The sequence below is a fragment of the Monodelphis domestica genome, chromosome 4, assembly GCF_027887165.1.
Source record: "Monodelphis domestica isolate mMonDom1 chromosome 4, mMonDom1.pri, whole genome shotgun sequence".
Lineage (NCBI taxonomy): Eukaryota > Metazoa > Chordata > Mammalia > Didelphimorphia > Didelphidae > Monodelphis > Monodelphis domestica.
In genome coordinates, this window is record NC_077230.1 from 299,456,654 (window position 1) to 299,479,598 (window position 22,945).

At 35.8% G+C, this 22,945-nt stretch overlaps 1 protein-coding gene across 1 annotated transcript in view; it reads right to left on the bottom strand.

Moving 5' to 3' along the window:
• The window catches only part of FLT3 (fms related receptor tyrosine kinase 3), a 97,812-nt gene that overhangs the window by 69,373 nt on the left and 5,494 nt on the right, over window positions 1–22,945 (bottom strand). Inside the window, exons 2-4 of the mRNA XM_007495258.3 lie at window positions 14,904–15,022; window positions 10,972–11,177; window positions 395–510 (exon numbers count right to left, since the gene is read on the bottom strand). Coding sequence (XP_007495320.1) covers window positions 395–510; window positions 10,972–11,177; window positions 14,904–15,022 — 441 coding nt within the window. The remainder of the gene's footprint in view (window positions 1–394; window positions 511–10,971; window positions 11,178–14,903; window positions 15,023–22,945) is intronic.

Here is a 22,945-nt window from a genome sequence, read left to right on the forward strand (position 1 = left end):
CCTTAATATCCCTTCCAGCTCAAGTTTTATGGTCTCAGGCACTAAAGCATATGGAAGTATTGAATCTTCTCAGTGAACAACTACCACAATGACAAAGTATGAGACTGGTCCTCCATCTGTACTTATGTTTGCTAAATAATTTTAATTTAATTATATTCATATGTTGACTTTCAGTAAATTACTCGAAGACATAGAACTATACTCAGAAAATTCTCATAGGTCATTCCAAGGGGGCCCAGAGAACATAATCAATCCAACTTTGTCAATTAAAAAAATTGCATCTTCTTTCTTGGACAACTGCTAAGTTTTGTAGAGAACAACAAAATAAATCAGGACAATGAAGTCATTCTTTCAAAACCTTGTAGATAGATCTCTGTTATTAAACCCAACTTACTTCTTACACTCACTGTAAACATCACAGTGTAATTCATAGCTTCACTTTGAATTGAGAGTAGATATTCTCCAGCTTGAATTTCTGTCATTTTCAAAATGACTATGGAAACAATTCCTCTGCAAAACAGGAAATAAAACTTGTTATTATGGAAAGTTAGTGAACTAAAAAAAAGTTATGCTGAATCAAAGCACTGGTTTATCAGGTCTACTGTTCAGTCTCTAATAGTGACCACAAAGTACTCTTTGTACAAGTGAAAGTCCTTGCTGTCTCCAATTTAATTCAATCTATAGGATGATTAATATCATCATCATTACAGTTGCCACTTATGTGGAGGTTTTAAAGTTTGTGAATGCTCTAGATTCTTGACTTAAGGAGTTCAGAGCAAGTCTGCCTTAGGAGTTATCTAGATCAAATCCCTCAATTAAAGATGAGGAACTTGAGAAGTGAAGTAGGCTCACTGAAGAGCACACAGGTAGTAAGAGAGGGAATCAGGATTCAAGCTCAGGTTTTCTGACTCCATATGAACAGTTCTTTCTAATATACCATATTACCTTCAAAATTCAGCTCAATTCAATTCAATTCAACACAATTCAGTAATAATAGCTAACTATGTACAAGGCACAATACTTTGTGCCACAACACAGTCTCTGTTCTCACAAAGCTCACAAATGAAAAATGGTGGAGAGGGGAGGAGCAGATGGAGCTCAATAACTATGAATTTGAGGCAATATGAGATGAGTGCTAAAGAGTGCTATGGAAATTTCTATAAGATTTTGTGTTTCCACTTTATAACTACTCAGTCATTCCTCACTTCGCACCACTGTAAACTTACTGATAATTCCACTGAAATTGCTCTATCCAAAGTCTTCAATAATCTCTTGTCAAAGTCTATAGCCTTCTTAAACCTTCATTCTCATTTTCATTGACCATACCACAGTTAGCTGATGCTATTGATCATCAACTAATACTACTCTCTTCTAGTTCTTCCTATCTGACTATTCCTTCTCAACTTCCAAAGCATGAGAATCACAGAAATCTCTCTCTCTCTCTTTCTCTCTCTCTCTCCCTCTCTCTCTCTCTCTCTCTCTTTCTCTCTCTCTCTCTCCCTCTCTCTCTCTCTCTCTCCCTCTCTCTCTCTCTCTCTCCCTCTCTCTCTCCCACTACTCCCTCATTCTTCTCCTTTCATGATCTTCACTGGTTTTACTATCATTTCTTTGCAGATGCTTTCCAATATATAAAAAAGAGATTTGAGGGTGTAGTAGACAGAGGACTAGTCTTTTACTCAGGAAACCATGAGTTTGAATTCCAACCAAGCAAGTCACTTACTCTCTCTCAGTCTCATCTGCAAAACTGGGATAAAAATTATATCCATCTCATAATGTGTGAAGATCAAAGGAAATAATATAAGGAAAGTGCCTTGTAAACCATAAAGCAGTACATAAATATTAGCTATTATTATTCTTTACCCAGATCAGTCTCTTTCCAGAACTTTAGTATCATATTTTTGGACATCACAGACTCAACTGAACCAATTATCTCTCCCTCACTCAAAAGTTGACCTCTTTAAGTAGCATCAAGTATACTACTACCACCATCCCCCCTCATCTAGGTTTGAAACCTCAGTCATGTGTATATTTTTCTTTCTCCCTCATTTTCCCTACATACAGCAATTTGCCAAGTCCTCTAAATTCCACTGCTACAATATCTCTCCCATTGGTTCCTGCTTCTCACTCCATTTATACTGCCACTACTAATCTGGTTTAAACTTTCATCACTCTTCAAATGGACTACTACAATAGTCCCTTCACTTATATCTCTGTCTTCGGGTTCTTCTTCACTCCAATCCATTCTTCACCCAGCTACCAAAAATAAGCTTCCCAATGGTCAGATCTATGTCCCTCTCCTGCTCAAAAATCCTCCAGAGCTCCTTTATGCTTCTAGGATAACCTTGACACAAGGTCCTCCACAATCTGACTGCATTACCTTAAAGTCTTATTTATACTATGTTTAATGCTACTACACATTCCAGACAAATTGGACTAACCTATTTCTTAATCTTGTCTTGGGGGCAATGAGGTGGCTCAATGGATTCAGAGCCAGGCTCAGAGATGGAAGGTCTTAGGTTCAAATCTGGCCTCAGATACTTCCTAGCTGTGTGACCCTAGGCAAATAACTTAACCCCCATTGCTTAGCCCTTACCACTCTTCTGCCTTAGAGCCAATACATAGTATTGATTCCAAGACAGAAGGTAAGGGCTTAAAAAAAAATCTTACCTTGCCATGTTCTAATCTCATGCATTGTGCACCTCATACCCAGACAGCCTGCCAGCTTTATCTCTACTTACTGAAATCCTTCTCCTCTTTCAAGGCTCAGTCAGATGCCAAGACGTCTATAAAATCTTCTCTAATTCCAACCTCAACCACCACACACACATACCCATAGCTTCCCCCAGCTAAAATTTCATCTCTCCCTTCTCAGAGTTTTCTGGATCACCCTGTCTGGATCTTTCTTTAGTCCTCACTACATTCTATCTTATACAATATCTATTTATATAAATGCCAAATCCCTCAGTTTAGAGAACAGTTATTGTGTTGATTGTCAAGTTTGTGTTCATAGAGCCTAGAGAAATACATTATTTACAAATGAATGAGAAATTTGAGAAGGGAGAAATCAGCCAAGAGTCAGCAAGCATGTATTAAGCACCTGATATGTGCTAGGCACTTGTTAGGGGTTGGAGATAAAAATATAAAGAACAAAACATCCCCTATTCTCAAGAAGTTTACATTCTAATGGGAGAAATAGTGTTTTCAAAGAAGGCTTCATGGAACAGGTGGCCTTGAGTTGAACTTTGAAAGGAAAGGAATTTACAAAATCCAGGAGCTTAGTGTAGGAGTAGCCCAGTCCAGGAATAGGGAATGGAATTAGCAAAAGCCCAGAAGATATGAATGAATATGGTAAATTACAGAGGGCCTCCTTGGACACAATTTGGATGGAAGTGTTCAATTCAAGTCCACCTACTTGGATTTACCACCTTCCCCACAGCTGAAAGAAGTAGTCATCCTCTGATAATGTGTTCAATTGAGGTCTGGTTGTTACTACCAACTCACAAAATAATTAATAATAAATATGATGCCCTTAAAAGTAGAGCTTCTCACAACTAGACAGCACAACTACTTTTGAATATGAGCTTTAGAAATCTGACTTGCTTCTCATATAAACATTCTAGTTCCCTTGTTTTTTTTTATTTATTTTTTAAACAATATTTTATTTGATCATTTCTAAACATTATTCATTGGAGACAAAGATCATTTTCTTTTCCTCCCCCCCCCACCTCTCCCATAGCTGACACGCGATTCCACTGGGTATCACATGTGTTCTTCATTCGAACCCATTTCCATGTTGTTGGTATTTGCATTAGTGTTTATTTAGAGTCTCTCCTCAGACATGTCCCCTCAACCCCTGTAGTCAAGCAGTTGCTTTTCCTCGGTGTTTTTACTCCCACAGTTTGTCCTCTGCTTGTGGATAGTGTTTTTCTCCTAAATCCCTGCAGATTGTTCAGGGACATTGCATTGCCACTAATGGAGAAGTCCATTACCTTCGATTGTACCACAGTGTATCAGTCTCTGTGTACAATGTTTTACTGGTTCTGCTCCTCTCACTCTGCATCAATTCCTGGAGGTTGTTCCAGTCTCCATGGAATTCCTCCACTTTATTATTCCTTTTAGCACAATAGTATTCCATCACCAACATATACCACAATTTGTTCAGCCATTCCTCAATAGATGGGCATCCCCTTATTTTCCAATTTTTGGCCACCACAAAGAGTGCAGCTATGAATATTCTTGTACAAGTCTTTTTCCTTATTATCTCTTTGGGGTACAAACCCAGTAGTGCTATGGCTGGATCAAAGGGCAGACAGTCTTTTAGTGCCTTTTGGGCATAGTTCCAAATTGCCCTCCAGAATGGTTGGATCAATTCACAACTCCACCAACAATGAATTAATGTCCCTACTTTGCCATATCCCCTCCAGCATTCACTACTTTCCTCTGCTATCATGTTAGCCAATCTGCTAGGTGAGGTGATAGCTCAGAGTTGTTTTGATTTGCATCTCTCTGATTATAAGAGATTTAGAACACTTTTTCATGTGCTTATTAATAGTTTTGATTTCTTTATCTGAAAACTGCCTATTCATGTCCCTTGCCCATTTATCAATTGAAGAATGGCTTGATTTTTTGTACAATTGATTTAGCTCTTTGTAAATTTGAGTAATTAAACCTTTGTCAGAGGTTTTTATGAAGATTGTTTCCCAATTTGTTGCTTCCCTTCTGATTTTAGTTACATTGGTTTTGTTTGTACAAAACCTTTTTAATTTGATGTAGTCAAAATTATTTATTTTACATTTTGTGACTCTTTCTATGTCTTGCTTGGTTTTAAAGTCTTTCCCTTCCCAAAGGTCTGACATGTATAGTATTCTGTGTTTGCCTAATTTACTTATAGTTTCCTTCTTTATGTTCAAGTCATTCACCCATTTTGAATTTATCTTGGTGTAGAGTGTGAGGTGTTGATCTAAACCTAATCTTTCCCACACTGTCTTCCAATTTTCCCAGCAGTTTTTATTGAATAGTGGATTTTTGTCCCCAAAGCTGGGATCTTTGGGCTTATCATATACTGCCTTACTGAGGTCACTTACCCCAAGTCTATTCCACTGGTCCTCCTTTCTGTCTCTTAGCCAGTACCAAATTGTTTTGATGACTGCTGCTTTGTAATGTAGTTTGAGATCTGGGACTGCAAGGCCCGCTTCCTTCACATTTTTTTTTCATTATTTCCCTGGATATCCTTGATCCTTTGTTCTTCCAAATGAACTTTGTTATGGTTTTTTCCAAATCAGTAAAGAAATTTTTTGGGAGTTCCATGGGTATGGCACTAAATAGATAAATAAGTTTGGGTAGGATGTTCATTTTTATTATATTGGCTCGTCCTACCCATGAGCAGTTAATGTTTTTCCAATTGCTCAAGTCTAGTTTTAGTTGTGTGGCGAGTGTTTTGTAGTTATGTTCATATAGTTCCTGTGTTTGTCTTGGGAGATAGATTCCTAGGTATTTTATTTTGTCTAAGGTGATTTTGAATGGGATTTCTCTTTCTCGTTTTTGCTGCTGAGCTGTGTTGGAAATATATAGAAATGCTGATGACTTATGTGGGTTTATTTTGTATCCTGCAACTTTGCTAAAGTTGTTGATTATTCTAGTGCCCTTGTTAACAAGTACTTTGATCTCTTTTCACATGAGACTTTGGAAAAAGTAATTATGTAATTTATGATTACCTAGGCAGAGAGTTAAGAATCTGAATCAGCTGCAATCAGAGGAAGTAGGTTTGCAATCAGCTCTGCCACTTATAACTGTGTGACCTTGGACAAGTCCCTTAACTCTCCTCACCTTGATTTCCTCATTTGAAAAATAAGAGAGTTGGTTTAAGGTCCTTTTTAGCTCTAAATCTAGATACAGTTTTCTTCTAGGGTCAGAGATGTTGAACAGAATTGTATAACTAGAAGGTAGCTTAGCAGTCATCCAATTCAGGGATCTCCAACAATTCAACTAAGGTCAACTGGTCAATTGTGACACCCTAATCAAGTGATTAAGGGGAAGAAATAACCACCATAACCCCATTCTCAAAGGCCACTACCATTGGAAACAGACAAAGCATTCTATTCAAAATCAACATAGCAGAGTCAGCCTCTTTCCCACAAAATCTCAAGATTTTGAGGAACTAAAAAGTAACTCTTCCCCACAAAAACAAGACAGAAACCAACCACATATAGTCCAGTCTCATTTTACAGATAGGGAAATTGAGGTGCAGAGAGATTGACTTGCCCAAATTGACCTAACTTGGTCAGGTTAACAGTAATGATTTGGAACCAAGTATACTCTAACAAGCTCCAAATTTAAAACACTGCTATTGATGTTAAGATTTTGCCCACAATCTTATGTTCCCTATAAATACAGCTGGGGAAATTAAGGTGACTACCCAATCATATGACTAGGAAGCATAGCAGGGTTGAACCTCGCTTTATAATTCATTAAAACCATTCCCTAGCTGCTATGTAAACATGAAAAAATATTTTCCCACTAAGCCCCATTATAATTTCAGAGAAATATTTCAATTGGATAAGGCCCAGAGTAATTTTTAACAATCACAAAAAATTTAACAATTTTTTTACCCTAACTTTTTTTCAAGGAACATTTTCCTTAGTCACAGTGCAATCTGTATGCATTTAGTTCTTTTTCTCAAACCTTAACATATGCTATTTAAATAAACTATAACATTTACATAATCTTTGTTTTTTAAAATAGACTTAATTTCCATCTCACTGGGAAAGCTCACAAATTCCAAGAAACTTGAATATTTAAGAAGTCACACTGTCTTATATCCCTTATTCCAATTAAAACAAAAATATTTTCAGTTCCAAATTTTCTCTCTCCCTCCATCCTCTTCCCCATCCATTGAGGAAGTGAGAATTACAATACTCATTATGCAAACAATCTACTTCCAATATTTAATAGAACTCTCTGGCTCCAAGAGCCCCATATAAATGTTTTTTAGACAGTTGTTAGATAATGTAAATCATTCTGAAATCCTAAAATCTAAAAAGTCACAGTTTTAACTTCAAGTGATAGCTTTGTTATTAATAAGTGTTTATTGACCTAATGACTAACTGATTAATAACAAAGAGGTTCTAAAGATCATAGCTCATTTGAAGTGAGGATTGGGCCAGCAGGGGTCTTTAAAGTGATTTCACTCTCATTTCCTTTGGTGACCTGCAGGCAAATGGGACCTTCAGAAGACCTTTCCTGGATATTGTGAGATACCAGATTAACAAATAAGATGACTCCCTAGCCCTTCTTAGATGTGTAAATGTAAACCTGAAATAAACCAGGATGGATAAAGCCAGGTCATCATTCACTGTGACCATTATGGGCAAATGGGCAGTGACTATGGGTTCAGGAATAGGTTCAGGAACTATAATTAATAACAACAGCAATAAATGATAACAATTACAATTTTGTTGTTCAGTTCAGTTGTTCAGAAGAGTCATGTCTAACTCTTCATGGCCCCATTTAGGTTTTTCTTAGCAAAGATACTAGAGTGGTCTGTCATTTCCTCCTCCAGCTAATTTTACCTATGAGAAAACTGAAGCAAACAGGGTTAAATGAAATGCCCAGGGTCACACAACTATTAAGTGTCTGAAATATCTGAAACCAGATCTGAACTCAGGAAGATTCATCCTCCTGACTACAGGCCTAGTACTACCTAGTTGCCCAAGCTAAAATTTATAAAGTATTTATTATATCCTAAGCATTGTGTTGCACATTTTCACAATTATTATCTCATTTGATCCTCACAATTCTGAGAGGTATGTGCAATTATTATCCCCATTTTGATGAGGAAACTGAGCCAGATAATAGTTAAGTAAGTTGCCCAGGTCCCACAGCTATGTCTGAGGCCAGATTTGAACTTAGGTCTTTGTGACTCCAGATCTGGTATGCTATCCTTTTACCCCCTAGTTGCTCCTGGTCCAATGGAGTCATTGCCTTCAGCCCCTCAATCTTAAAACACAATCTTAAACACCTAGTCGCAGAATGGAGTTGCTGTTAACTACTATATTTTTAAAATAAAATTTCAAAATTAAAATTTTCTTGAGCTCTAGACCCAAATTACTAGAAACAAGCAGGGAGATATTATAAATGGCAGCCACTATGAGAGTCCCAAAGCATTGTTTTTGCTTTATTCTTCCATCTCTTCTCACACCTCACTTTGTTCCTTTTATTCCTCTATCCCTTTTCTGTCATCTGTTTGAATGGATATTTCTTGAGAATTAGGTCAATCAATCTCCCCTTATCAAAACTAGTAATAGTGATTACTGTTCTAAGGGAATTTCAAAAGAATAGCACTGATGCAGAGTGAGGAGATTTCCATTCCCTAGTTATTCCTTCATAGTAAATTAAGAGAATTATACATACTCTATTTGGCTTTTAGGGCACCCACATCATCCACTATACACACATACACATACACACAACAGTATTATGGAAAGTCATTCATATTTGAAAATGATGCTGGCAATGGGCCAACAGAACATTGGTTTTATCATGTAGTGATGAAGTCCTGGGTGTAAGCCATTCCTACTCACCCAGGATATTTTGTGGCCCTGCAATAAGAACTCCCACTTTCTGTGACTCCTTGAGCAGATTATGAATACTTCCAAGGCTAGACCAATAGCTGTGAAACAAAATCTAGTTCGAAAACTCTTTGATTCTATTAATCACTTTTTATAAGAAATAAAATTGTGGGTTTTGTTTGTTTGTTTTTCATGTAAAAGAAAAGCACTACATTCAAACCAATACCATCAAGAGTTAATGCAGATTATTTCTCTCTGGTAAATATTCTCCCTGACACTACCCCCCAAACTCACACACACACACCCCCCAAAGGATCTTGTTTCTCATTTGCTTTTTAGCATACTCTGATGAGAAGAATTGTAGAAAACAGTATCAGTAAAATTTAGCTAACAGGTCTCTGAGCAACAAGCTTTCAGCTGTTAATAAAGTACTTAATTTTAACTCAGACTAAAAGAAGTAACTATGCCACATCAATCTGAAAAGTACTTTAAAAGAGGAAAAGAAAATGAATGTGTCCAAAGATCTGGAACGAAACTTCAAAAGCATGTGCACTGGCCTGGAAAATAGTTACTGTTTTGACTCAACTTGAACACTGACTGACCTCAGTTCTGCATACAATTCATAATTATATATGTGTGTGTGCATATTATATGCACATGGTACATATATGTATAAATGCACATACTCTGATGCCTAAGCTGAATTTCAGGGATAGAGGCTCTACCTTTCTCAGGCCATTTAGTATAGCACTCCTAAAAAGTATTTTCTTCTCTACTTATTGACTGCTATAATATACCAAATGGTTCCCTGTGTGCATAGAGAAGGAGGTGGAGTTGTTAGTTCTAATAAGATGGATACAGATGGATTGTATCCTGTCTGCCCTTCACATCTGTGATGGTTGGTTTTTAGGGAGTAATAGCAGCAGGGAAGTAAAAAAGGGAAGCAAAATTCAAAGAATTTTAGAGATGAAAGGGAACTTAGGGATCATCTTGTAATTCTAATTTTAAAGATGAGAAAACAGAGAACCAGAGATGCAAAGGGATTTGCCCAAGATTGCCCAAGCTAGATAGCAGCAATCTCCTGACTCCTGATCAAGAATTCTTTCCACTAAAATAAGCTACTTTTTAATTGGAAAATAATCTCTGAATCAATTGCATTTCAGTTTAGAGCAAGATTTTTTTTTTTTAGTTTGTTGTAGATAGTCCAAATCTTCCCTGACATACTGATCGAGACATTAAAGCCCTTTTCCTTTGTTTGGTGCTACCTATGAGCATAACTAAAATGAAAGGTTGCTACTATGTGTCATGTAAGCAAAATAATTACTTAAAAAATAAGATATCCCAAGACATTCTTTGTGCAAACTCAAGAGAGTCTTTTCTTATCTGCCTTTCATTTTGATATCCACTATACAAATAGTCATTGCCTTTGACCAATGGTGGGGAGCTGTCCACATGTGAAATCTGCACTGACTGAAATAGTCAAAGTTAGGAGTGTGTTGCTGTTTAGCTCAATACTACAGGACTAGAAAGGACAGAGTTGTCATTTTTGTCCCAGATCAGTCACAATGGAAAGTACCATTTGAGTCTTTTCCTCAGTAAAATAAGGAGAACTAAATCGCCTCAGAGGTCTTAAAACCACTTGGAGATCCAATTTCTTGGGCTCTTGACAGACCTTGTTCCAGGCTTGTCTATTTTGCCCTTTGGATCTTGATGGTGCTACTGCACTGATGATACATACTCTGGGTCCTTGGACAGCCCTCCTGCTTCTGGCCCCTGACTGCTTACTTTCTAATGGAAAAGCTTATTCCTTAGTCACATCAGACCATCCACTTGCTTCTGGCCTCTCACTACCATAAGTGTTAGCATTGAAGATGAATCCTTTCACACCATTTACTATGTATACAAGAGAATCTAAAGTAATGAACAATTAGTGGGCCCTGCTGATCCTGAAGCTTATTCCATGGAGAGCTCTTGACCACAGCTTTGGTCAGTCTGGAAAGTATTTATAAATAATACACTAGTTTAAATTTGTCTAGAATAGATCATTCACCAGTTTGCTGGGATAAATTTTTATTTACATATTACTTTTCATTTGATGAGAGGCAACAGAGTAATGGATAGAATTCTGGATTTGGGTTCAAAGTCAGGATAGTTTGATTTAAGAACCTGCTTCTGACACTAAATATATGCCTGACCATGGGTATGTTGCTTAACCTTTCTGAGTGCCAGGAAATTCTATAAAGCTTATTTACGAATCTATAGGTAAACTATACTTTACCCCTTCCCCACCTAATGGAACCATTAGATGTATAAATTAAAAGAAACTTTTAAAAATTACAAGTGAAATAGATTTTAGGGTATGCTTCCTCAAGGCTGTTTGCTGTGTGTTTATTACTCTGCTTACCTGTTTTGTACATCAAAATCAGGATGGCAGACAGTTGAGTTATTCTTAAAGAACCAAGTACATGAAATGTTCCCTGGGATGCTCAACATCACTTGCAATGTAATGGCTGCAAAAATGTCTACTTCAACTGTCTCAGCTGCTTCATATACAACTCCTGTGCTTTCAGGTCTCAAGGAACATCCAAGGTCTTTCATTAGATCTGATGCCTGCATTGCAAAATAAACAAATTCATACATATGGCAGTAGGGAAGTCTATAGCCATATTTTTAAAACAAAAACTTTATTGAATACTTATATTTTTATATCACAGAACAAACACTTAGCTCCACTATTTAGAATATACATACATATTTATAATATATACACATGAAATACATAGAGCTGAGATATATATGAGCTGAAAGGTTTTTTAAAACTAACTTCTAGCTGCATCTTCAAGTAATTTCATAAGCATTAAGCAATTATTGCAATATTCAAAAGGAGTAAGTAAATGGTAGTTTACTGTTCAAAACCATTTGATAAAATGATTAAGAATAAGGTAGGACCTAGGTGGCTCAGTGGATTAAGACCCAGACCCACAAATGGGAGGTCCTGAGTTCAAATTTGGCCTCAGATACTTCTTAGCTGTGTGACCCTGGGCAAGTCACTTAACTCCCATTGCTACCCCTTACCACTCTTTTGCCTTGGAACCAATATACAGTATTGATTGTAAGACAGAAGATAAAAAGAATAACATGGGAAGTGGGTCAACAATGATCAGAAATCCATAATGATTTTTTTGGATCTCATTTTTTTGCTGCCTCAAATGTTAGTGAGACTGATGAAAGAAGGTAAAGTAGTTTCTGTCTTCCACCGACTATGCATCCTGCTGTCATTTCTTACAGAATCATGGGATTCAGAGCTAGAAGAGATCTCATGAATTCAAGGATTGCTATCTCTAAAAGGGATCCTTTCAATCCACTCATGTTATAGATAAGGAAACAAAATGAGCAGTTAAGTGATTGTGTGTCAATATCAAACCTGTAGAAGAGCCATAATTTGAACCCAGTCCCTCTGATTCCAAGTATGTCATAACACATTACTTATAGTATGGAGCAAAAAACTCTTCATTAGAAAAAAAAGGTTTGGTCTTTTCCTCTTGGACACAGGCTACATATGTGTTTTGATGTTGGTTTTACTGTAATATTTATTCTTAGTTCTCTGTTTTGATCATGTCTGCAAAATACCTCAGACACAGGCATAGAATTTTAGAACTTGATGACCTTTAACATGGAACCCAATTACCACTTGCATGAAGAGGAATAGGGGTAATTCTTTGTGCCTTTGATAAAGGGGTAGAACAAGGGTTTCAGTGTTGTGCAGCCTGTATATACCATTCATGAATTGTTCCAACTTCATATAAGTAACATTTGTTCCTTGATCAGAATATGCTGTTCTTTAGGCTTTTCAACAGCAATTGCTCTTTTGTGAGGCCTGTATGGGGCTGGAGCCAGTGAGGCAGGCCTGGAATAAGTGAGTCTAGGATAGAAATCTAGAAATAGAGCAAGCTGTCTCACTGGTACATACTGGCTCTTCCAGAAGCAAAGGTGAGAACCTATTGCTACATTTTTACCTGTCTCAAGAATTAGACAAGTTAACATTTAGCCTAATCATCAAATGTTCTACTCAGCAAACACTACCCTATGAACTACCCTACCTCTCAAGACATTTTTTTTTGGTTCATATCTGTAATTTCATCAGTTTAACCCTCTACCAATTTAGATCAGCAACAGTTCTGAAAATTACAGCCTTAAGAGAGTAATTGGGGCATTAAAAGATTAAGTAACTTTCTCAAAGTGAAAGAACTTGCCTAAAGCCAGTATATGCCAGAGGCTGAGCTTGGGCCCAGGTTTTCCTGATTCTGAGGCTGGTCTTTTATTCAGTAATGAATTTTTAAAGGAAAAGTTCTCTTTAAATCAATTTTTCACCTGATTATTGAAGTGTGTGTATAAGCAGGAGGCTGCTTGGGAGGGTAGTAAACAGGGAGGTGATCTGAGTCAGAGTCAAGTTCTTCTATTTTCACTTAAAAACATTTTTTTTCCATAAGGGGGGGTGGGGTATGGAAGACCTTAGAGACCTGGAGCAGACAGACAGGAGGGTGTGTGTGAGAGAGAGAGAGAGAGAGAGAGAGAGAGAGAGAGAGAGAGAGAGAGAGAGAGAGAGAGAGAGAGAGAGAGAGAGACAGGGAGAGAGAGAGAGAGAGGAGAGACAGAGAGAGAGACAGAGAGAGAGAGACAGAGAGACAGAGAGAGAGAGAGAGAGACAGAGAGAGAGAGAGAGAGAGACAGAGACAGAGAGAGAGACAGAGAGAGAGACAGAGAGAGAGAGGTTAACATAAGTGTTAAAAATTAAAGAAAGGAGAGCAGCTAAGTGGTTCAGTGGATAGTGAGGAGGTTCAAGAGACAGGAGGTCCTTGGTCCTTGGTTCAAACCTGACTTCAGATACTTCCTTGTTGTGTGACCAGGGAAAGTCACTTAACCCCCATTGCCTAACCTTTATGGCTATTCTGATTTGGAACAGATATTTAATATCGATTTTAAGACAAAAAGTAAGGATTTTTTAAAATGTATTTTATTATTACTTCATTTGATGTTGGTAATGACTTACTGTGTTTACTTTATCAATTAAACTTTATTATACATATGTATTATAATATATATGGGGTGAGGAGGTGTTCATTTATATCTGTGGTGTTAGCCATCCATAGTAAGTCTTGGAATATATCCTGCACATTTATAGATGTCTTCATAAAACTACATACATGCATACATGATAGAGGGAAGTCACTAGCAGTAGGGAGGACAGAGAAAGTTGTCTGAAAGTTGAAGGTGAGATTTGAGCTGAGTATTAAAGGCAGCCAAGAAACTAAAGAGGCTAAAATGAGGAATAAGAGTATTTTAAGGCTGGAGAAATAGTGAAAATGCTTGGAAGAGACAGATGGAATGTTATGTGTGGGGAAAGCAAGCAGGCCAGGGTCTGCTGAATTGCATAGTTATTGGAGGGGAGTAAAGTGTAAGAAGATTGGAGAGGCAGGAAGGGAGCAGCTTGCGAAGGACTTTAAATGATAAACAAAGGAGTGTATATTTGATTCCAGAGGTAAAAAATGCCTCTGTAGTTTATTGATCATAGGGATGACAGAATCAGTCCTAAGATTTAGGAAAACCATTTTGGTCACTGAGTAATAATAATAATAGATTAGAATGAGTAGAGATTTCAGGCAAGGCAACCAGTTAGAGAGCTCTTGCAACAGTCCAGGCAAGAGGTCATGCAGGCTTGCTCTAAGATAGTGGCTGGGTGAGAGAAGAGAACAGAGGTCAGAGATGTTGTGAGGGCAGAAACAAAAAGACTTAACAGATTTGCATTATGTGACATGAGTGCAAGTGAGGAATTAAGGATGACATCAAGGTTTCAAGCCTCAGTGATTTAGAAGGAGAGTGGTGTCCTCAATAGTAATAGGAAAACTGATCAGGAGAGGAAGGTTTGCGGAGAAAGATTAGTTCTGTTTTGATTATGTGGGGTTTGAGATACCTCTAGAACTTCATATTCAAGAGCTAGAAGGAACTTTAGATGTCATTTAATCCAATTGTTTTTTTTTTTACAGATGAGGTAACTAAGGCTTAGATAGATGAGGTTAGGTAATTTGTACAAGGTTGAACAGGTAGTAATGTCAGGGATGAGATTTTTAACCCATGTCTTCTTGTACAAAAGTAGTTCTCTTTCCACTATACCATGTTGACATACTTAACCACAAATACACAAAGGTATTTGTTTTAGGTATTTGTAAAGTCTATTCAACCTCGTCAAAGGCTTTTGGACCTAAACAAAACCTAAGCCTAGACTCTGGAATAATATCTTCTATTGTCTGGTTTAAAAAACTATTAATGTTATTTTACCATAGATATTGATGATGTCCTTATTGATGAATCGCTGATCTTGTTATCAATTAACATACACTTTATTAGAGGTGGTTCTTGGCTTTCAATAAATCCAAATGCCATTGCTGAAATAACAACTGCAAAACAAAATCAAAACAATTACAATGATATCTATAGCCTCACAAAAATGGTGCCTATGATGTGACAAAACCAAAGAAAACACAGAGGAAATGGTCATGTTAAAGTCTATGAATTCAGAATAATTTTGAAGTAATTAGGTTTCAAAAAAAAAAAAAGATAAATCCCTTGTATCTTCAGTATGGTTCTCACAGTTATGGTATTAAAACCAGTTCTAATAGCCTCCTTATTGGGGCAAGAAGAGTGAATTCAATATTCAAATTCAAAATATTAGTATAATAGATTTGGAAAGGACTCTAGAGCTCAAGTCCAATCTCTCTCTCTCTCTCTCTCTCTCTCTCTCTTTCTCTCTCTGTCTCTCTGTTATTCTCTCTCTAATTGTCTCTCTTGGTCTCTTTTTATTTCTGTGTGTGTGTGTGTGTGTGTGTGTGTGTGTGTGTGTGTGTGTGTGTGTGTGTGTGGTGTGTCTTTCTCTCAACCGGTTTTGATAGGTTTGTTTTGGGACTGGATTTCCCAATCTTGCACAAGTGTGGTAACCACTCATAGTCCCAATCCTACTACTGATTAACATAGAACCTTTAACCTACTCCCTTTCCAATGAGGACAGGTTTGCTCCTTTTTAAGCATTTGTTGCTACTGAAGGCTATTTTTATGTTTATTTTAGAGGCAATGGGTAACCAGAAGGGAATTAAATGCAAGTTGATAAAGGAGACAAAAGGAATATATACATATGCAAAAATATTTTATAATTATTTATATCATCATATATAAAGGAAGAGGGATAGTAGCATAGTTAGATTTGGTCCCTGAGTCCTAGTTTCAAGTATTGTTTCTGCTACATATGGTCTGTATGATCCTGGGTAAGTCACTTAACCTTTCATTGGCAATAAGCCATTGTATAATTTTATAAATTATTTGACCAAACAAAAACCAGGGATACCATATTTCAAGAAACCATCAAAGAAAACTGCCAAGACCTATTAGAAATAAAAGGTAAAGAAAAACAAGGATAATCATTGTCATTGCTTTTATTTTACATAAAGTTAGAAATGCTAAATGAAGCAATAAAATGGAAAAAATAAATTGTGAGACGAAGCATAAAGATGAAACGAAATGATCACTTCTTGCAGATGATTTGTTGTCTACTCAGAGAACCTCAGAGATTCAAATAAAAATTAATTAAAATAATAACTTCATCAAAGTAGCAGGATATTAAAAAAAATAACATAAATCATTAATCTTTATATCAATAAGATCTAGTAGGTAGAAATAGAGAGAAATTCCATGCAAAATAACTACAGAATGTATAAACTTCAAAGGCCATCTATTAAGATACATACAGGAATTATATGGATACAACTATAAGATACTTCTAACAGAAATAAAAATTATTTCAACTAATTTGAGAATTATTAATTGCTTATGATGAGGCAATATAATAAAACAATATAATAAAAATAAAATATATAAACAATATAATAATAATTAATATAAAATAATATAAAATAATATAATATAAAATAAAATATATAAACAATATAATAAAAATAATTCTACCTGAATTCATTTACTTGATCAGAGCCATGCCAATAAATTAGCAAAAGGTTACTTTATAAAGCTAGAAAAATAATAACAAAATTCATCAATTCTAGAGAAACAAAGGTCAAGAATCTTGAATTATACTACAAAGCAGTAATCTTTTTAACTTTTTGAAAATAGCTACAAAATAGAAAAGCTCATCAATAGAACAGATTAGGTATACAACATTCAGAAGTAAATTAAAATAATAGTGTGGTATTTAATGGACCTAAGAACCCTGATTACAAGGTTAAGGACTCGCCATTTAATAAAAACTGCTGGGGAAAATGGAAAATAATCTGGCAGAAATTAGAATTAGATCAAAATACAGTAGCTCTATTCGTTGCAGTAAAGAATTAGAAACAAAGAGCACAAAACAATTGGGTAATTATTGAAAGAAATATATAGTATATTAATATAATGGAATATTATTGTATTGTAAGAAATTATGAAAGGGGTGGATTTGGAGAAACAAGTATTTGTATCAGCTGACATAGAATAAAATAAGCAGAACTAGGAAAATTATTTATGCAATGACTACAACATTATATAGAAAAATAATTTTGGGGGATGTAAGAAACTTAAATTTGATCAATGAAATGACCAGCCATGACCTTAGGGACCAATAATGGTCCTACCTACTGAAAGAGAAGTGATGATCTTAGAAGGAGACATATTTTCAGATATGGTCAATATGTGAATTTATTTTGCTTGACTATGTTTATTTGTTAAAAGTGTTTTATTTTTCCTTCCATCCATTCCAGTTTGAAGAGAAGAGATAAGGTAGGGGGTAGAGGTTAGCAACATATTATTAAAAAAATGAAAAAGGTTAATTGAAACACTTTTTAAATGTACAGAAGCAAATGGAAGTACTGAAGGAAAATGATGAGCAAGAATGCTCCTTTTGTCCCATTATTTCATAGAGTTCTAGAAAAGTAATCAATAGAAATAAGAATAGATAAATAAATTAAAGACCAAAACATGGGTAAATAAGATGCAAAATTATTCATGTTTATTCATAACATAGAGCTTTATTTTTAAAAAATTGAATCTTCAAGGAAACTAATTGAAACAATTATTGGCTTCAGTTGGGTATGAGCACCAGCATCTCTAAACAGTAATAATAAAATCAAAGATGAAATAGTTATCTCATTCTAAGTAATTACAAAATACATAAAATATCTGGAAATTAATCTGGCACACTTGAAGCACAAGAGATTTATGTAAATACAATTATAGAATTTTTTAAAGAAATAATGAATGACTTCAATGCTCATGGGTAAGACATATCAGCATAATAAAATTATAATACCACATAAATAATTTTTATTTGGAAAGTAGCATATATAATTTATATATTTAGTACCTTGACCATCAAAGGAAATGTTTTATAAAATTAGACTAGAATAAAACTAGACAAAATAATAACAAATTTTATTTGGAGATCCAAAAGGTCTCATCTCAAGGAAAATAATTTTTAAAAACAGGAGGGAAGAGGTAATAATACTTCTAGACCACAAGTTATATTATAAAGTAGTAATGATAAAAACTATTTAGTATTGGTTAAATAAAGAAAAGTTACAAACTGACAAAAATCACATAATCATCTCAATAGATGCAGAAAAAGCTTTTGACAAAATACAACACTCATTCCTATTGAAAACACTAGAAAGCATAGGAATAGAAGGACCTTTCCTAAAAAATAATAAACAGTATATATCTAAAACCATCAGCCAACATAATCTGCAATGGGGATAAACTTAGAAGCCTTCCCAATAAGATCAGGAGTGAAACAAGGATGCCCATTATCACCTCTATTATTTAACATTTTACTAGAAACATTAGCTGTAGCAATTAGAGAAGAAAAAGAAATTGAAGGTATTAAAATAGGCAATGAGGAGATCAAGCTATCACTCTTTACAGATGATATGATGATCTACTTAAAGAATCCTAGAGAATCAACTAAAAAGCTAGTGGAAATAATCAACAACTTCAGCAAAGTTGCAGGATACAAAATGAACCCACATAAGTCATCAGCATTTTTATATATCTGCAATATATCTCAGCAGCAAGAATTAGAAAGAGAAATTCCATTTAAAATCACCCTAGACACTATAAAATACACAGGAACTATATGAACACAACTACAAAACACGCTCCACACAATTAAAACTAGATCTAAACAATTGGAAAAACATCAATTGCTCATGGGTAGGATGAGCTAACTTAACAAAAATGAGAATCCTACCAAATTAATTTACTTATTTAGTGCCATACCCATTGAACTACCAAAAAATTTTTTTACCAAATTAGAAAAAACCATAACAAAGTTCATTTGGAAGAACAAAAGATCAAAGATATCCAGGGAAATAATGAAAAAAAATGTGAAGGAAGGGGGCCTTGCAGCCCCAGATCTCAAACTTATACTATAAAGCAGTGGTCATCAAAACAATATGGTACTGGCTGAGAGACAGAAAGGAGGATAGGTGGAATAGACTTGGGGTAAGCGACCTCAGCAAGACAATCTATGATAAGCCCAAAGATCCCAGCTTTTGGGACAAAAATCCACTATTTGATAAAAGCTGCTGGGAAAATTGGAGGACAGTATGGGAGAGATTAGGTTTGGATCAACATCTCACATCCTATACCAAGATAAAGTCAGAATGGGTGAATGACTTGAATATAAAGAAGGAAACTATAAGTAAATTAGGTGAACACAGAATAGTTCTGTGTCATGTCAGATCTTTAGGAAGGGAAAGATTTTAAGATGAAGCAAGAGTTAGAAAAAAATCACAAAATGCAAAATAAATAATTATGATTACATTAAATTAAAAAGATTTTGTACAAACAAAACCAATGCAAACAAAATTAGAAGGGAAGCAACAAATTGGGAGACAATCTTCATAACAAAAACCTCTGACATAGGTCTGATTACTCAAATTTATAAAGAGTAAATCAATTGTACAAAAAAAAAATCAAGCCATTCTCCAATTGAAAAATGGGCTAGGAACATGAATAGGCAATTTTCAGATAAAGAAATCAAAACCATTAATAAGCACATGAAAAAGTGTTCTAAATCTCTTATAATCAGAGAGATGCAAATCAAAATAACTTTGAGGTATCACCTCACATCTAGCAGATTGGCTAACATGACAGCAAAGGAAAGTAATGAATGCTGGAAGGGATGTGGCAAAGTTGGGACATTAATGCACTACTGGTGAAGTTGTGAATTGATCCAACCATTCTGGAGGGCAATTTGGAACTATGCCCAAAGGGTGATAAAAGACTGTCTGCCCTTTGATCCAGCCATACCACTGCTGGGTTTGTACCCCAAAGAGATAATAAGGAAAAAGACTTGTACAAGAATATTCATAGCTGCACTCTTTGTGGTGGCAAAAAAATTGGAAAATGAGGGGATGCCCTTCGATTGGGGAATTGCTGAACAAATTGTGATGGAATACCATTGTGCTCAAAGGAATAATAAATTGGAGGAATTCCACGTGAACTGGAATGACCTCCAGGAATTGATGCAGTGAGATGAGCAGAACCAGAAGAGCAGTGTACACAGGGACTGATACATTGTGGTACAATCGAATGTAATGGACTTCTCCATTCGTCGTAATGCAGTGATCCTAAACAACTCAGAGGGATTTACAAGAAAGAACACTATCCACATTCAGAGGAAAAACTGTGGGAGTAGAAACACCAAAGAAAAACAACTGCTTGATTACAAGGGTCGATGGGGATATGATTGGGGATATAGACTCTAAATGATCATCCTAGTGCAAACATCAATAACCTGGAAATAGGCTCTGATCTGTAAAATTGAGATTTGAACTCTGGACTTCAATCCCCACAAGCCCTTGCTCCACTTCCCCAAAATGCTTTGTAATCCCACGCAATTCTGAGGTGGGCGAGATCGAGGAAGGTTTTAAGCTGATGGCAAAGGCTTTTGAGCTCGCTCCCTTTTTTGGACTTCCGTTTTGGAGCAGACGCGTCTCTTCTGTGATGTGAGGTTATCTTGCCTAGGCCTCTGGCCTAGGCATGTGTTTTTTCTTATTCTGTATTTTCTTTAATCTTTAACCTTTAATAAACCTCTAAAAAATATAATACTCCTTGCAGAGAGAAACTAATTTCTACCTGCCATAGTCTCCCCTAAATTTTAACTGTTACAGATCAAGGACACATGTAAAACCCAATGGAATTGTGCATCGGCTATGGGAACGGGTAGGGGGAGGAGAGGAAGGGAACGAATATGATTCTTGTAACCAAGGAATAATGTTTTAAATTGACTAAATAAAATTTTCAACAACAACAACAAAAAAGAATTAAGCTCAATGTGGATATATGGCATACTACTAGGTATTACATCATGAAAAAAATCATAAAACAATAAGAAAACTATTCATAGTTTGGTGAGAGCAAGTTCTTCACCAAACTCTATGGTGAAGAGATGATCACAGGAGAGAAAATAAATAATTGTTATATTAAATTGAAAAGATTTTCCATTAATAAAATCAATGCAAGTAAGCTAAAAAGAGTTGTCAGTTATGAAGCATTAAAAATTTATGATAAGTCTCTGATATCCAACATATATAGGGAACTAAAGTGAACAAATAAGACTAAATGATTCTCCAGTGAATTAGTGGTCAAAGTGATGGAGATGTGCAGTGGGCAATGAGGGGTCAAAATACAAATAGGACCCTCATACTCTGAAATCTTGTATTACTCATCAGTTAGCACTAGTTAAGCATAAACTGCAAGATCTGTAGTTTCAGCACTAGTCAAGCATAAATTGCAGAATCTGTATTATCACTAATCACCTCTATGTTCTCTACTGGGCCATCAGGTTTTTTGCCTGCTCTGCATTATTAGTTACTCATATTGCTCCATATTTACTTTAGTTCTGAACTGTGAAGCACTATTAATTACCTATAGTGGTCGTCTACTGAAGGATAGTGAGAGGTCTTCCATATTGACAAATGATGCCAGATAGGGCCATCAGGAAGCATGGGACATGTGCACTAAAGGCTCTGGCATTCCAGAGGGATCCCCCAAACTGAACACGCTCCAGGTGTCCCCAAGTTCACCTAAGACATGTCAAAAACCACACCCCTACCTGAATTTTACCATGCTGGTTTTGAAGGGTTTTCAAGAAAAGATGGAGATTTCCCTGGAAATCTCCTGGACCCTAATAAATATGCAAACCCTGCTACTCCACACCTGGGGAGCTGCTACTCCACATTAGGAGCTGCTACTCCACCTGCTCCAGGGCAGCTACTCTGCTAGTCCCAGGGCTAACTCATAAACCCTAAGGTCATCTGATTATCCCCCAGGCTATTCCATCAGCTATTATACTACCTTAAGAAACTTTTCTTCAAATAAAATTCTTTCTCACTTCTGGATTGAATGGAGTTTGAACCTCCCATTCTTGGAGTGAAACCCTGCTACAAATTTGGGTGTGTTTCTCCCACAACAAAAGGATAGGAAATGTTCTCCAGAAAAAGAGGCAAAGTATTAATAATCATTTGAAAGAATGCATGAATTCCCTAAAAATAATAAAATGCAAATTAAAAAATTTAAACCACCTCAAACCTAGAAAATTTGTAGAAATGGGAAAAGTTGGAAGTAGTCGATGCTAAAAAGATTGAGAGAAAGAAGCACACTAATATACTGCTGATGGATCTGTGAAGTGATACAACCATTTTGGAAAGCAATTCTGAATTATGCTAAAAAAGTGACTAAATGTCCATATACTTTTGACTGGATGTTCCACTGGTAGACACATACTATTCCAAGGTCAAAGACAAAAAAATTGCCATATACACCAAAATATTTATAGTTTCCCTTTTCTGGTAGCAAAAATAAAATAGATGCCCTAAAATTGAGGAACAACTAAACAAACTGGAACATAAAAAATAATGTAATTGTATTGTCATAAGAAATTATGAATTCAGAGATTAGGAAAGCTTATATGAACTGATAGACTGAAACAAGAATCAAGAAAATACGACTACAACAACATACTTTAAACAGAAACAACAACAAGAAACTGAGCATTACATAATTATAAGGAACAATCTTGGTTATACATGGAGAAGATGAGAAAATATACCTCCTTTCTCCTTCTTTGCAGACTAGGTAAGATATGGGTATGAAAAAATTCTCATAACATCAGACTTCTTTGATGTACTGCTTAATTTTGCAAAGTTGTTTTCTTCCCTCTCTCACTTTTAAAATTTTGGTTACAAAGGACAGCTTACTGGGCAAGGAAGGAGAAAACTATACTTGGAAATGAGAGCAATATCAATCAAAATATATTTTTAAGGGAGCAGCTGGGTAGC